The following is a 13475-nucleotide window of genomic DNA, read 5'->3' on the forward strand; positions in this document are numbered from 1 at the left end:
CTTAAATAGTACAGATGCTCACAGCCACAGTGGCTCGATAGTAGTTGTACATGTTCATCTCCTTTTTGGGATTCTGAATCAGCAAGTGTGTTAAGAAAAAATGTTAATAGGCTTATGAATGCAAAGTGTTACACCAGTGATTAATATGTTCCTAGTATGTTGACGCCAGATAAGGATCATGTTACTGTGCAAGGCCTTTTCATCGTTACTCTTTCGCGCAGGGGTGCACAACCTTTTCCCTTGGAGGGCCAAAACTGAAACCTAAAGATGAAACACGGGGCAAAAGCAGGCGCCTATTGTATTGTATGTATTGTTAGAATGCAAAAAGGCTGTACGGGTGCCCTGAGAGGCAAAAATTCTGAAAGGCAAAAAAAATTCTGATGATCCTCGTCTGACCTAAATTGTTTTCTCTCCTGTGTTTATGACTTAAGAAGAGGGTTAAAAAAAGTTTTGCTTGGATAATCTTTTTTAAATTCCTTTTTTTTTTTTCTTCCACTTGCTATCAGGGCTTCTCTATTAGGATCCAAAGTTACCTTAAGTGGCTGACTTCTGAACTGAAGTGTCACTGCCCACAGTGCTCGGATTACGTAAAATAATTAGGACTTATTAGTATTTCTTAAAGTGCATTATAACTTCCCCAGCAAAAACAGTGATTCATATTTTATTTTTTTAAAAGTTCATTTTAATTTTTTTCGCTAAAAACGGGCCAAACCTTATGGCGGGCCCACGGGCACTGCCTCTTGGTTCAGGGTTTAACATATATATGTTATAAAATGGCCACCTGTAGTATACGACACAAACAGCTGTATGCAGAGACCTATTCAGTCCTTACAATGAGGCCAGGAATATGTTCATGTGTGAGATTTTAGAGTTGCAGTCATTTGTTCGTCAGCTTAAATGAACCCACATGTCAGGCAAAGATAAGGAACCTTATGTATAAATGTATGTGCAGCCTGGATAAGGTGGAGAGCAGCATAATTCATGCATTTATAAATCCTAACACAAGCTGCATCCTTATACAATATTTCTGTGATATGGCACCCTTGTTGCAATGGTCTATGGGTGCATTTAGAGAACGGTTTATGTTTGTATTTTATGTCTTCTACATTATATATGATAGCTGGAAATGTGGTCTCTGGTGGTTAATTTGATCTTTTGTTGAACATGCTCTAGAATGAAGCAAACTAAAGTGAGAGCAACAGGAAAACAGGAGAGACAACAACAGGGAGTGGGGATAACATGCAACAAAGGTCTGAGACCAAAATTAAACCCGGAACATTCATATAGCTAAATTTGGCCTCAGCCAAATGAGCCATGTGGACACGTAATTGTCTATTGTTCTTGTTGTTATTGTTAGTTGATGAGAGGTAAGAGTGGACAAAAGACTGGAAGTTTGTTCAGCGAAAGGTTAAAAAATCCAGAGTGCTGTGTGGAGGACCATGATATTATGTACTTTTCATACTGTTTTAATGAAACTGTCTTTTGTCCTCAGTGTAAGCCTTGGGCTTAGGTTTAGCACACCATGAGCACTGACTTCATTTACCCTCATATTGACTGTGAGCTGTTTACTGCGCTCTGTGTAGGAGGAGTGCCAACGCTGTGGGCACGTCGCTGCACAGAGAAGACTTGACTTGCTTCCGTACATATAGTCGGCAGTTCAGTCATTATAGAAAACCTCTGGCAATGTCAGGTTGTTGTGCCACATTATTGAGACTTAAACACAGTGGTTACAAAAAGTGTGATAGAGAATTTAAATGTTGAACTTTGAACGCTGTAACTAACTGCTATCCAAGCAACTGCTTTGTAGCGTGAAATCCAATGTCAGCCGGGTCTGGTCAAAGGCTTCCTGCCAATTAAACTCAAAGACACCCTGTAAGTGCTTTTTTCCACAGAGAAAAGTCTTGAGAGAGAAATTACAATGTCAAGGAAAACATTGCCAATGTCATGCTTTTGCACATTCTCGCTCAATTACAGGGCATTCCTTCTTTTTTAAAGACCCCAAAACTTAGTCTTGCAGGTTACTAATAGCTTGCCAAAATTTTGTGTTTGCTTTGGAAAGCTGTGAGATTATTCTGCCCGTACAAACCCTTACTCTCTAAAGAGGAAACTTCCTTCTGATATTACCCTGAACCTTCTTGAAACCCAGAAAAAGAAGCACACAGCAACATAGGCACGGGTACTGTCAGTCATCTAGTCCATTAAGTGCATAACTGTTTACAGAGCTCTGCACTGAACTGCACATACATAATTTAAGGTTGATCCTAAGAGAGTTATTCACCGGGTTTCAAAGCGTGCCACTGCTCCGCGTAGCATATCATATTTGTGGGCCCTCTTGAAGCTACCACAAGCATTGCACGCCGCATATAACTGATTACAGATCATTTCACCTGTCTTCTTCTCAATTAGGCGCTCAAAGCTCCAAATACATTCATCCATTTATCCAGTGGAAGGGAAACGAACAGCAATAACAACCACGGCACAAACAATCCCTAGTTCCCTCCACACATAATAACAAAACAATGATCAGAGATGATAGACACAGTGATCTGGCTGTTCCTGACTGTCTCTCTGAATCGACCATCTGGGCTCTCAGATACTATTGTAGAGGACTTCCTCCCCTATTTGCTTTACTCCGAAACTCTTGAAGGGAAAGAATAGGAGATGTTTTTACAGTGAGCACATCCCATATTGTCTCCCCTCGGAGACCACCTTGTTTTGAAGCCCTGTTGGCTGATAGGCACTTTGCTGGGAAGAATGTGCAGTGAAAAGCTTTGAAAGCTGAATATGGATGAATAATTTATGTATTTGACTTGGGAGAACAATAGTATAGAATAAAAGAGAAACACTAACATGCCGCTAACAGTAAAAAGCTGCTCCGGAGGAAAAGGAGGAAGCAGGAACTAAAGGAGAAACCTCCAGGGTGAGGAAAGGGTAGCCAAAGTGCCTTCTGAAGAATCCAGTTGCTGTAGGTGGTTCCCGACCTTTATATTTTTTCCTGACATACAGCCACAGCTCTACTGGATTACCTGAAATAACCCATCATCAACCAGCTGTAATGATCCAGTGTCTTCTTCCTGATTTTAAACTGGGATAACTTGTGGTTACAATGTAACCTTGGTTCTCTGAGTGAAGAGACTATCTCTTCATTCCATCACATATTTATATATATGGTGCTGTGATTTTAAAAGCTGGAGAGATAGTTTCAAGATGATGGAGAACATATGGTTACACTGTAACCTTGGTTCTCTGAGTGAAGAGAATATCTCTCTAGCTTTCTAAATCCCAACACAGTGCATTTGGAATATGTAACAGAGCGAAGAGACAGTCTCAACACAATAAAGAATTATTAAAAAGCGTTCCAGCTAGCTGTTCCAACTGTTTATCCATTTGGCTACTTTTAGCTAGCCTAACTCAGCCATTTATCCACAATACCTGTCTACAATATCTGCAACAACACAGACAGACATGTTAACAGATAGGTAGGTATGAGAGGATGTGTGTTAACTAGGTTACATGTAGGATTTTTAAATATAGCATTAAGTTGTAGATGTACAGAGAGACGATGTGTGGTGAATGGTTGTTTGAGTCATACTTCAAGAACCAGAGCATAACCAGAACAATAGAGCTCATGCAAACGCACTGAATATGATTGTGGCGGTGGTTTTGATAGATAAAAGCAAAAAGACGGTCAGCAGGAAATAAAAATGGATAAATAAAGGGGGGGGAAAGAAAATAATGAGCAGATTCATAAATATAGAAATTCTTGTGTTTGTCTGAGTCTATCTCCTCTTGTATTTCTGCCTCTCAAGAGTGTATATGTGTTTGCAATAGTGTGTGTGTGTGTATGCTAACTAGTTTTATGTATTCTTACAGAGAGAAGAAGTTTCTCCCCTTCCAGCGGACCACCATGGGACCTCATTTCGGAAAAAATATTCACAGTAGTGAATGGTGAGAGACAAATAACATTTTGGTCCAGTTTGAATTGTGCCATGAATTACAAATATGATCAATTTATAAGATAATTTTGCTTGTCAACAAGTTGCAGTTTGTTGGAAAACTTTTAAAGTCACTGAAACCTTTTGGAGCCGGTCCCGCATGCTAGCTCTTAAGGAATGAAACTCTCCTTTTGCATAGCTGCAGCTCTCAACATGTTTAAGTTTGTATTGATTTTCACCTCTTACACCGTGGAATAATAAGGTGAAATGTGTCAGGGTGACGGCCATGTTGGTATTGGTGATGCACGTTGTGCAAGAGGAGAGGTGTAGTTCACTGAGGGGTTTCAGATAAAACTAACTTCCTTGTCTTGCAAAATTATTGTTCACCGTTAACTAACATACATATTTATTCTGAAATAAGATCCCATTGGACACAACAGAAGGGGAGGGACTTTGCCTCTCTACACGCAACATGCAGTCTTTAGTTGTTATTAACTCAATGTGTGGTTTATTTTCCAAGCTTGGTTTCTATTTGATCTAATTAGTTAAGCTACTCCACAATCTTTGCACTTAGCTGCTGGCAACTGTAGAAGTAGCCCCTGGGTTGCAAGTACTAGTTGGGAATCACTGGCTTAGGCTATACAGAGGAAATTTATCACGGTTTGTGCATCGCGGGCACATCTACATTTTCACGCTTGCAGACACATGTACACACCCACCCATACAGTACAGGCACAGACACACAGCCAGGTTATCCCTTTTGCATGGTTGGAAACTTTGGCATGCTGGAGATATGGCATCTTGAAAAATCCTCTCTCTTTTCAAATCGGATAAACCCTCTCTGTCTCTCTCACAAACACCCACGAGCACTCTCACAGAATCGACTTGATATAACCCCTGATAGTGGTGCACACACACAGACAGACACACAATCATCCACAAATACACACACACACATGCACACAAACTCTCTAACATCTGTCTAATCTTCTGTCGAACATGGCGTATGGGGCTCACACCGCTATCAAGGCTCGGGGCCAGGGACAATGTCGAGGCCATACGAGGCCTCGGGCTTTTAGTCTGGCTCAGGAAGTGTGTGAACCGCTGCATCCTCCAAACAGACTTCCAGTAATCCTCTAAAAACATGAAATCCTTGAAATTTTGGCTGATTTCCAATTTACAAATGTAATATTGTCAAGTGGAATTCAAATGAGGATTTGATAGATCTGAGTGCAACCTAAGTATTCTATGTGCACATTTCACGTGTGGTGCGTTTGTGTGTTTGTGGGAAGAGGGAAAGTCAGGTCAATGCAATTATGTAATCTACAGCAACCTGACCAAAATAAAGTGCTGTGAGGCATTTAGCAACATGGCCTGTCTTTTTCTCTTGACACATGTTCTCTTTTGTTTCATGCAGGTATATAAAGGAGGTGCTCACCTGTGTCTGGTGTCCCGGTTCCTGATAATAAGCCATAGAAGAGCATTTGAAAGGAGAAAAGAGAAGGTAAAAACAATCATTTATAATGCTAACGAGAGTCACTCAGAATTTCATAGGATACATGAGTCAATTTTCACCTCATAAAGTGAGATTAGGGTTGATTTAGTCCGCTGTATTGTTTCACATTAAATATTAACCTATACAGGAAGTTTCTTGGCATTTCCTCCCGGAGGACGGGGAAGTATCAGATACAGACACCATGAAACCTCCGTCTGAACCAGAAATATTAGTCAGAGATACAATAATAACAGGGAATGATAGAGTAAAGTTACATAAGGAGAACACTTTACAGGACAAATGACTGTGCAATCCCATCGAGATTCTACGCTTGAGAAAATACAGAAATAGAGAATGTAGTGCCTGCAGCGCAGTAGGAGATATCATCGTCATAATCCACAGAAAAAAATATCTTTGTTTCACAGCAAAGACTTTGAGCCTCTCATACATTCTAAAGAGGTAGATTAAAGTCTGTGATGTCTGAACCTCGTACACACTCTGCGTTTGCATGAAGACAAACTTCTTCATTGAGATCAAACAGATCACAAGCGCAGATGCCAACCAGAGCTAATGCCACACTAACCCATAGCAGCCAAGCTAATTTTGTTTTAATTGTGCTCAAGTCAATCCAATGCTCAAAATCCCATCGCTTCCCACTGCTGGAGATCCCCACCAAGATCAGTCTGCTCTTATCACATGCATACCAAAACGAGATCATGAGTCTCACTTGAGTTCCAGTATGGTTCTGGTGTATCCGTCGGGATGCACCCTGCGGATGAAGTTGAAGTCCCCCACGTAGAGAGAGCCGTCGGGGCCGCTGGCCAGTGCCACGGGGGCAAACAGCATCATGTCCCGAGCGGTGCCGCTGCAGCTTGGACCGCAGGGGACGCTCCGATAAAAACCATTCCCCATCACAGTGCTGATGACAGGAGGCTGCTGGGAGAGGAAGACGTTTTCTCCATTTCCCTTGTGAAGGATTCCTGGGGAGGGAGGAGAGCAGTAAATACCCTGCAGGCCCTCAAACACATTTTCTCATTAGCTTCTGACTACGGGTGATGGGTTCTTACATGAACACACGACTTCTGCCAATGTTTGAATGGCTTTGGTTATTTCTGTATTATTTATTTTGTAAGAACTCCTCTTGCTGGTATTTTAATAGTGTAGAGACATTTGGAAAAAAAAGTGATGTCACTCACTTCTCTGCACCAAGCAGGATTGAGCATTATTCGTATATAAACAGATATATAAATATAAATACGATGAGTGAGGACAGCGACAGTGCTCTTGCAAAATGGTGTCGGGAAGAACTTTTGGTGGAACATTTGAACGTAGGGAAGCAAGCCTGTGAATTAAAATGGCTAAATCTTGGAAAAAGAAAAGACAACAACTGCTAGCTTGTTTGTATTCATAAAGTTGGCAACCAGATTAAGGTTAGGGAGACTTCCTATGCTTGGAGGTTGTTGTTGTTTTCTGTAGATAGGGATTTTGAAAACACTAACATGCAGATACTAAAAGGGAGCAAAATAGCGACTGGAATAGTCAGCCAATGACAGGCTTATATCCACAGTCTACATCTGGTGAGTCAGACTCAAATTAAGTAGCGAATGCTTAATAGTATGGAGAAATGACCTTTCCTGTGTTAGCCTAGACGTTTCAAAGTTGGCGTGATTTTATGTACTTTGTCAGTGCCAAATAAAGTATTCTGCCATAGTGCTGTGTCAGCACTTGAGAAAGGTCTGGCTGCACCAATTCTCATTCTAGTATAGAAGAGAGCAGGCATACGTCACTTTTCTGTCCCCAGAACAACCACGCCCTCTTTTGGGTGAAAACAAGTGCTGTGAGAGTGCTGGTGCTGAATTGGAAAAAAGCTAGTAGTACCATGCTGTGTTGCGTTTTGTATGTCAAACAATAAAAAATCCCAGAGGTTACGATTTTCTTTAGTTCCCAAAAGAACATAGGGCAGTCAAAGAAGAGATCTGTAGCTTCAGGCCATCTGCAGAGAGGATGAAAATTGTGGGACCTGGCCTTTCTGTGGCAAACACTTTATCACAGGTTAGTAAATGCTGATTGTGCCTCCAGATGAAAGTGAATCAGAAAAGTCTTTGTGATGATGTAACTACAGTTTTTACTGTGAAAAAATATGGCCAGACCATAAAACTCCTGTCTTTAGAATGGTGCTTGGTTTAATAGCGTCTCCACTCAAAAGACCGCCCGGAGGAGAGGGTATTTTAATGTTAATAATTTACATAAATTGAGCTGACCTACCCTCTAATAATGAACCTTGTAAACAGCATAAAGTAACACCGGAAGTGGTGCTAAAACAGACCTGTTTTCTACTACTCCCGGCCTGTAGTGAAAGGTCGCATAATTAGCACAGGTATCATAATGGAGACAGCGGTTCTGCTTCACCACAGTGATGTGATTAGTTTACAGTAATGTCCCATTGGACAGATTATAAAACAACAACAAAAAAAAACAGATTAGAAAGAAAACAACATAACATGATTGCCTGACTGGCCATTAAATCGGGGCTCCTTATAGCTAAAAAGCAATACAGTATTCTTATTTTATGCTATTAGATTTGCAAAGACCACTGATTTTGCATTTACCGGCAGTCAAATTAGAGGGGCTGTTTGCCCCATGAAGGGGCGGGGGCAAGACCAAAAAAATATATATATTTTTTTGTTGTAGCATTCTGATCCTTACTTATTTGGGATACACTGTATGTGATACAAAATAATCACAAATACTGACAAAAGCAGTACACAAGTACATTGTGTGCTCTTACCACTGCGTATGTTGAGGGCATGGTGTTTGTCCAGAGACCAGCCTCCCAGGTTTGAGGGGACCAGTTCAAATCCCTGCATCAGAGCCGTCCTCCTCTCCCATTGGATAACGCCAGGGCATGACTCGTACTCGTAGCCGACAGAAACTGAAATGCAAACACATTCACACATAACAGTCATGCACAGTAATAACTATGAGCTGCTGACCTGTTGTGTCTGACAATATAATACATGCAGCGAAATGAGTGCCGCAGAACTTGACAGACAGACCTTACACACAAGCACACTCACTCCCCGTCTCTCTCCAAACTATACTGTATCGAGTGGCGAGGCACATGAAAGGCCTGCAGTGAGACCTCATCAGTGTGTGTGGCTGAGAGAGATCAGTGAGAAGTGGAGGCGTAATCAGGAGGAGCCCGTCTTCATGAAGGAGCCCTAGAATTAGCTGCTTGGCCTCTTAGTTGTAATGATACGCTGTGCAGCTTCCCACTACAACTAACAACTATCAACGGCTTTTTTTTTTTTTTTTTGGCTTGGCTTGGCAGGATTAAATATGTTTCGACCGTAATTTACCACTTCAGACGTGGAAGATGTTTAAAGGCGGCAGGTGACAGAGCTGTAGCAGCCCTCGAAAACATGTAACATGCTTGCATACATGTCATTTTGAAACACACAATCACACATGAATACAGAAAGAAATGCCTCAAACATGTCAGCAGCCTTTTTTCAGAGGTGGAACATTTTATTTAGAAACATTTACTGAAATACTTGACTTAAGTAACATTTTAAAGGATTTGAGTACTTCTATTGATGCTACTTTCTAAATTTACTCTACTTCATTTGGCAGCTAATTACTAGTTACTTTGCAGATATATGCAAATGTTTTCCAAACAAAACACATGAATACCTTATTAGATACTAACTCATTAAGATGTATTGCATGTAGGATTTCAAGCCCGCATAGACCATATTCACATGGCGGCCATTTTCTTTGTCACGTTCATGTTGTACTGCTGTGTTCCAAGTTGCAAGTTAAATAAACCTAAGGGATCTGACATACTGTTATCACTTCACTGCTTCTCAATTGATCATCAACTGAAAAGATTACAAATAGTGAAAATCCTTAGAAATATCTGACCAAATTTTAAGATAAAACAATTTTTAACAACAACATTTGATAACCCATTAGCTAACATTAGCATTCAACCACTTCCTAGTTAATGTTTGATTACAGTGCATTTCACTTGCAGGTTTAAATAAATGTGTCTAAGATGTGTGTCGATATTTTAGAATTAATTTATGCCTAAGTTGTGTAACACTATAAAACAATAATGTTAGCTAGGAAGTGGTTGAATGCTAATGTTTTTGACTACCTATTGTCTTTTTAGTTGCTGATCAATCAGGAGGCAGTGAAATGATGAAACAATTTGTCAGATTCCCTTCATTTATATGACTTAAAACATGGAACAGAGCAACAACAACAAACAACATTTGAGCTTCCCAACCTGAGGCTGATGTTAGAGGAAAATGGCTGCTGTGTGACTATGGTCTTCATAATAATAATCATTACCAACAGTACATTTGTTAATAGAGCCCATAATAAGTATCAACATTGTATACATGTGATGTGATCAAACAAATATTACAATGAATAACAATAATAATCATTTAAATAATAAAAGATTTTAAGGCAATTACTGATTTATTTTATCAGAGATAATTCAAAAAGGTAACGTAATATTTTCGCCTGGTGATTGTTTTTCTTAATGGAGTGTTTTTTTATATATATAGTGGAATTGCTATGTGTTTAAAGCTGCATTTATTTATAATTTTTGGACCATCTGGGGGCAGCGGAACAATAAAACACCTTATTATATTGTTATGGTGAACTTGTTAGTCTACCTACACATACAACAAACAGAGCAATATTAGCATTCAGTGGAGCTGTGTTTCTAGCCAACTGATGAATGCAAATACAATATTTAATCTGCTTTGGCACTTTAGCAACTAAATGCTACACTCACAAAGTCGCAAACATCTGATTTTTGCTGCAACAGGAGACGGTGGTAGTGACTTTATCAGAGCTATATTAGTGCTTTAAACATTTATTCGAAACACAAGCACTTTTAGTGGCTTGTGGGCGAGGGTTTCATTAAAAGTTATTTTTTTTAATGTTGGCAAGTAAAAGAAGAGGTCATTACATCTCTCTCGTAGCGTTTCCAAGTATTATTGTTGGCGCTGATGCACCAGCTGCATCAATTTCAGTTTTCCTCAGAGCAGCAACTAACATCACCACAGGACAAAATGTGAGTTTATTCATTCATTTAGTCTATAATGGAGACGTGAGCGCTGACAGAAATGGTGCCAGGCTGCCAGACTGACTGGATCGCCACTCAGCCTTCATTTTCCCAGGAGATTTCATGGCCAGTGGCGGACAACACTGCACAGTGAAAGTGATGTTTCTAGGGAACCAATCTAAACGCTGATAGTGTCATTATTCTATAGCCATTACATTGTGCGGTCAACGTTTACTGTACTTCATAATGATAAGTTAAAGAAAATGTACTGAATAATCAAAGCAGTGGGAGTTAAATAGAGTTAACGTAACATATTAATGACATAACCTTGCTCAAATGAAGATAATATACTGTACAGTAAGGACAGCTTGACATGTCTGAGACAAACGTGGTAGCAGGAAACTTGTCGCTGTCAATCACAGTTGACACTGATCTCTCTTAGCTTGGTTCTTTGTAAACCAACATGCCTGTGAATCGACGGGCACTCAAGGGGAACTGGGGAACAGAATCAGCAAAAAGATCAGTAGAGATGGTGGAATACGTAAGTAGTAAGAGCTCACATTATGTACCAACTCAGGAGATTCCCTTTAACACGGAGAGAAACTCTCAGCAGGCACACAGGGCCGACTTAAATCTCCAGCTCAATGGCTACAATCGATAAAGTGACTGGGGAGGGAAAATAATGGGTAATTTGGGACACTGGGGATTGTAAAAGAGAAAAAGAAACCATATAGTGCTGGACAAAAGTTCTTAGTCTGGGAACTATCTCTTAAGTTCATTCAAAAGGTTCATTTGTTTCAATTTTGTGTGTCTTAAGACGTGAATGGCTTGTGATCTTGCGTTTATGAAGGACAGAAACAGAAGTGAGAAGCACTGATTTATTGAAGAAAAATAAAAACATGAAGTATTGTGTAATTTCTGACCCTTGAAATCACATCGCACACTGTTGAAGAACCTGTTTCACGACCTGGAAACCAATCCATCCTTATGAAAACGCATCAGAATGTGCCATAAATACATTACCGTGGGACACTGTCCCGCTGAAAAAAAGGAAGATATTCTACAATGAAAATGACTTTATTTGAAGAACAAGGCTTTTCCAGGACAAAACGGGCAAAGCAATCTCAAAGGGGGGAGTGTTTTGAGAACTGCTCCGAAACCGAATATTACTGTAGCTATATTACAAGGAAAGACACACGTATACACACTCCCTCACAAACAATACATGCACGCCATAGTACATAAACGCACACTCAATATCTCACAGGTGAAAGCTTTCATTCCCCTCTGCTGAAGCCTCGGGCGATGTGTTCACCCCAGCAAACAGAGCATGATCTCCCTTCCTCCTGCTCTCTCTGGCTATGTGTGAGCACATGAAGTGTGTGTGAGTGCACACACATCTTTTCATGTGTGTGTGTGACCGTGTGTGTCTGTGTCGCCGTGCCAACACAGCACTGGGAACCATTAATGCGAGACAGAGAGGCGGCTGTATGATGCTGGAGCCCTCCAATTCTAACAAAAGCGAAACAATGAAAACATAATTTTAACTTTAGACAAAATTTTAATAATACAAACACTTTAAACATTTTCTGTTGAAGTGATGCATGTATTATTCTGTTGTGGTTGAATATCAAAAATATGGTAAACTTGAGGGGCCCCAGTAGCTCAGTTGATGGAGCATGTGCCTCGTGTACGGAGGCTGTGTCTTCGCCCACGGTTCCAATCCGACCTCTCGGTCTCTCCCTAATTTCATCCTCCCTTTCCAGTCAACTCTTCAGCTCTCCTATCAAATAATGGCACGATAATAATGAAATAATAAAAAAAAAAAAAGAAGGTACATTTGAATGATAAACATATCTGGTATCTTAACATCTCTGCATGCCTATTCCTCAAGTTTACAAGAGCTGCTAAACATAACTGGCCATAATACATTTGTGTTACAGATGAAAAATAACATAAATTAGCATATTTCACTTTAAATATTTCAAAACCAACTAAAAATTAGGCTCTTTGATAAAATGTGGGGTAGTAAGACTGAGGCTGAGATGTTATCTGTATACCCACAGGCACATTTATGCTGAATTTACACATGTTTTTATGCTGCCTGCTGGATTTTATCCTCTAAATCCAGTGTTTTCCTGTTTTGTTGAAACGGGCTCTATTTGGTGTCGACTGAGGTTATTCTTTCACTTTTGCTGCTTTGGTATCTCGATGGCACACTGTGCACCACAGCAGGCGGAGAGGCACGGCAGAGGGTGTTGCAATGCCAATCTAGTGGTGTACTGCAATCTTGATGCCGGTAGTAAGTGTGTCTCATGCGGTCGGTCGCCCGCCTGCTCAAGCAGGTTGACAGCTCAGCGCACTGGAGTCCCATCATAGTTTGGACACTTTATTTGGTGAGAACACACCCAACTTCTCACACAAACCCCTTTATTCATTTTTTATTCATCCTTCCACTTTTTTACTCTTTTCAATAGTTTTATACCTGTCATAAAATAAATCTCCTCCTTTTGATTAATTATTCTCCAAAGTTTCTTCTCCAAATCAACAGGCATTTTGGAGACAGACTCGTTGATAACAGTTCACACAGTTTTTTTCAAAGTTTTCTCTCTCTCTGGCTAAAAGCTCCCTCTGGACTGTCTGTTCCTGCCAGGCTTCACTCTGTGTCTCCATCCAAAACACCAGGTAACTGTGGTAACGGCTGTGCACGTCATCTTGTTTTAAACGAGTCTAGCCGATGTGACGCCATGATACATTTTTAATTATAATACCGGCAGACATGCGGCTGTGATGAGCAACATGATGTGATAGAGGTGGTTGGGGTTCAATTTTGTAGTGCTTTTCCCAGAAACAAGAGACTCTGACAAAAGAACTGAATTGTGGTTCATTACCAGGATTGAAGTGGCGACAATTTTGTTCCCAGGTTGTAAGCAATTACTTTTTGCAAGTAGAATAGTCAAAT

General features: G+C 40.3%; 1 protein-coding gene across 2 annotated transcripts in view; it reads right to left on the minus strand.

The window, feature by feature from the left end:
- tenm1 (teneurin transmembrane protein 1) overlaps positions 1-13475 on the minus strand; it is a 179417-nt gene that overhangs the window by 47047 nt on the left and 118895 nt on the right. For both annotated transcript variants that reach the window (XM_073486775.1, XM_073486774.1), the window contains 3 exons: positions 8219-8362; positions 6158-6410; positions 5374-5394 (listed from right to left, as the gene is read on the minus strand). In XM_073486775.1, coding sequence (XP_073342876.1) covers positions 5374-5394; positions 6158-6410; positions 8219-8362 — 418 coding nt within the window. The remainder of the gene's footprint in view (positions 1-5373; positions 5395-6157; positions 6411-8218; positions 8363-13475) is intronic.

The sequence above is a fragment of the Pagrus major genome, chromosome 18, assembly GCF_040436345.1.
Source record: "Pagrus major chromosome 18, Pma_NU_1.0".
NCBI classification, from domain to species: Eukaryota; Metazoa; Chordata; class Actinopteri; order Spariformes; family Sparidae; genus Pagrus; species Pagrus major.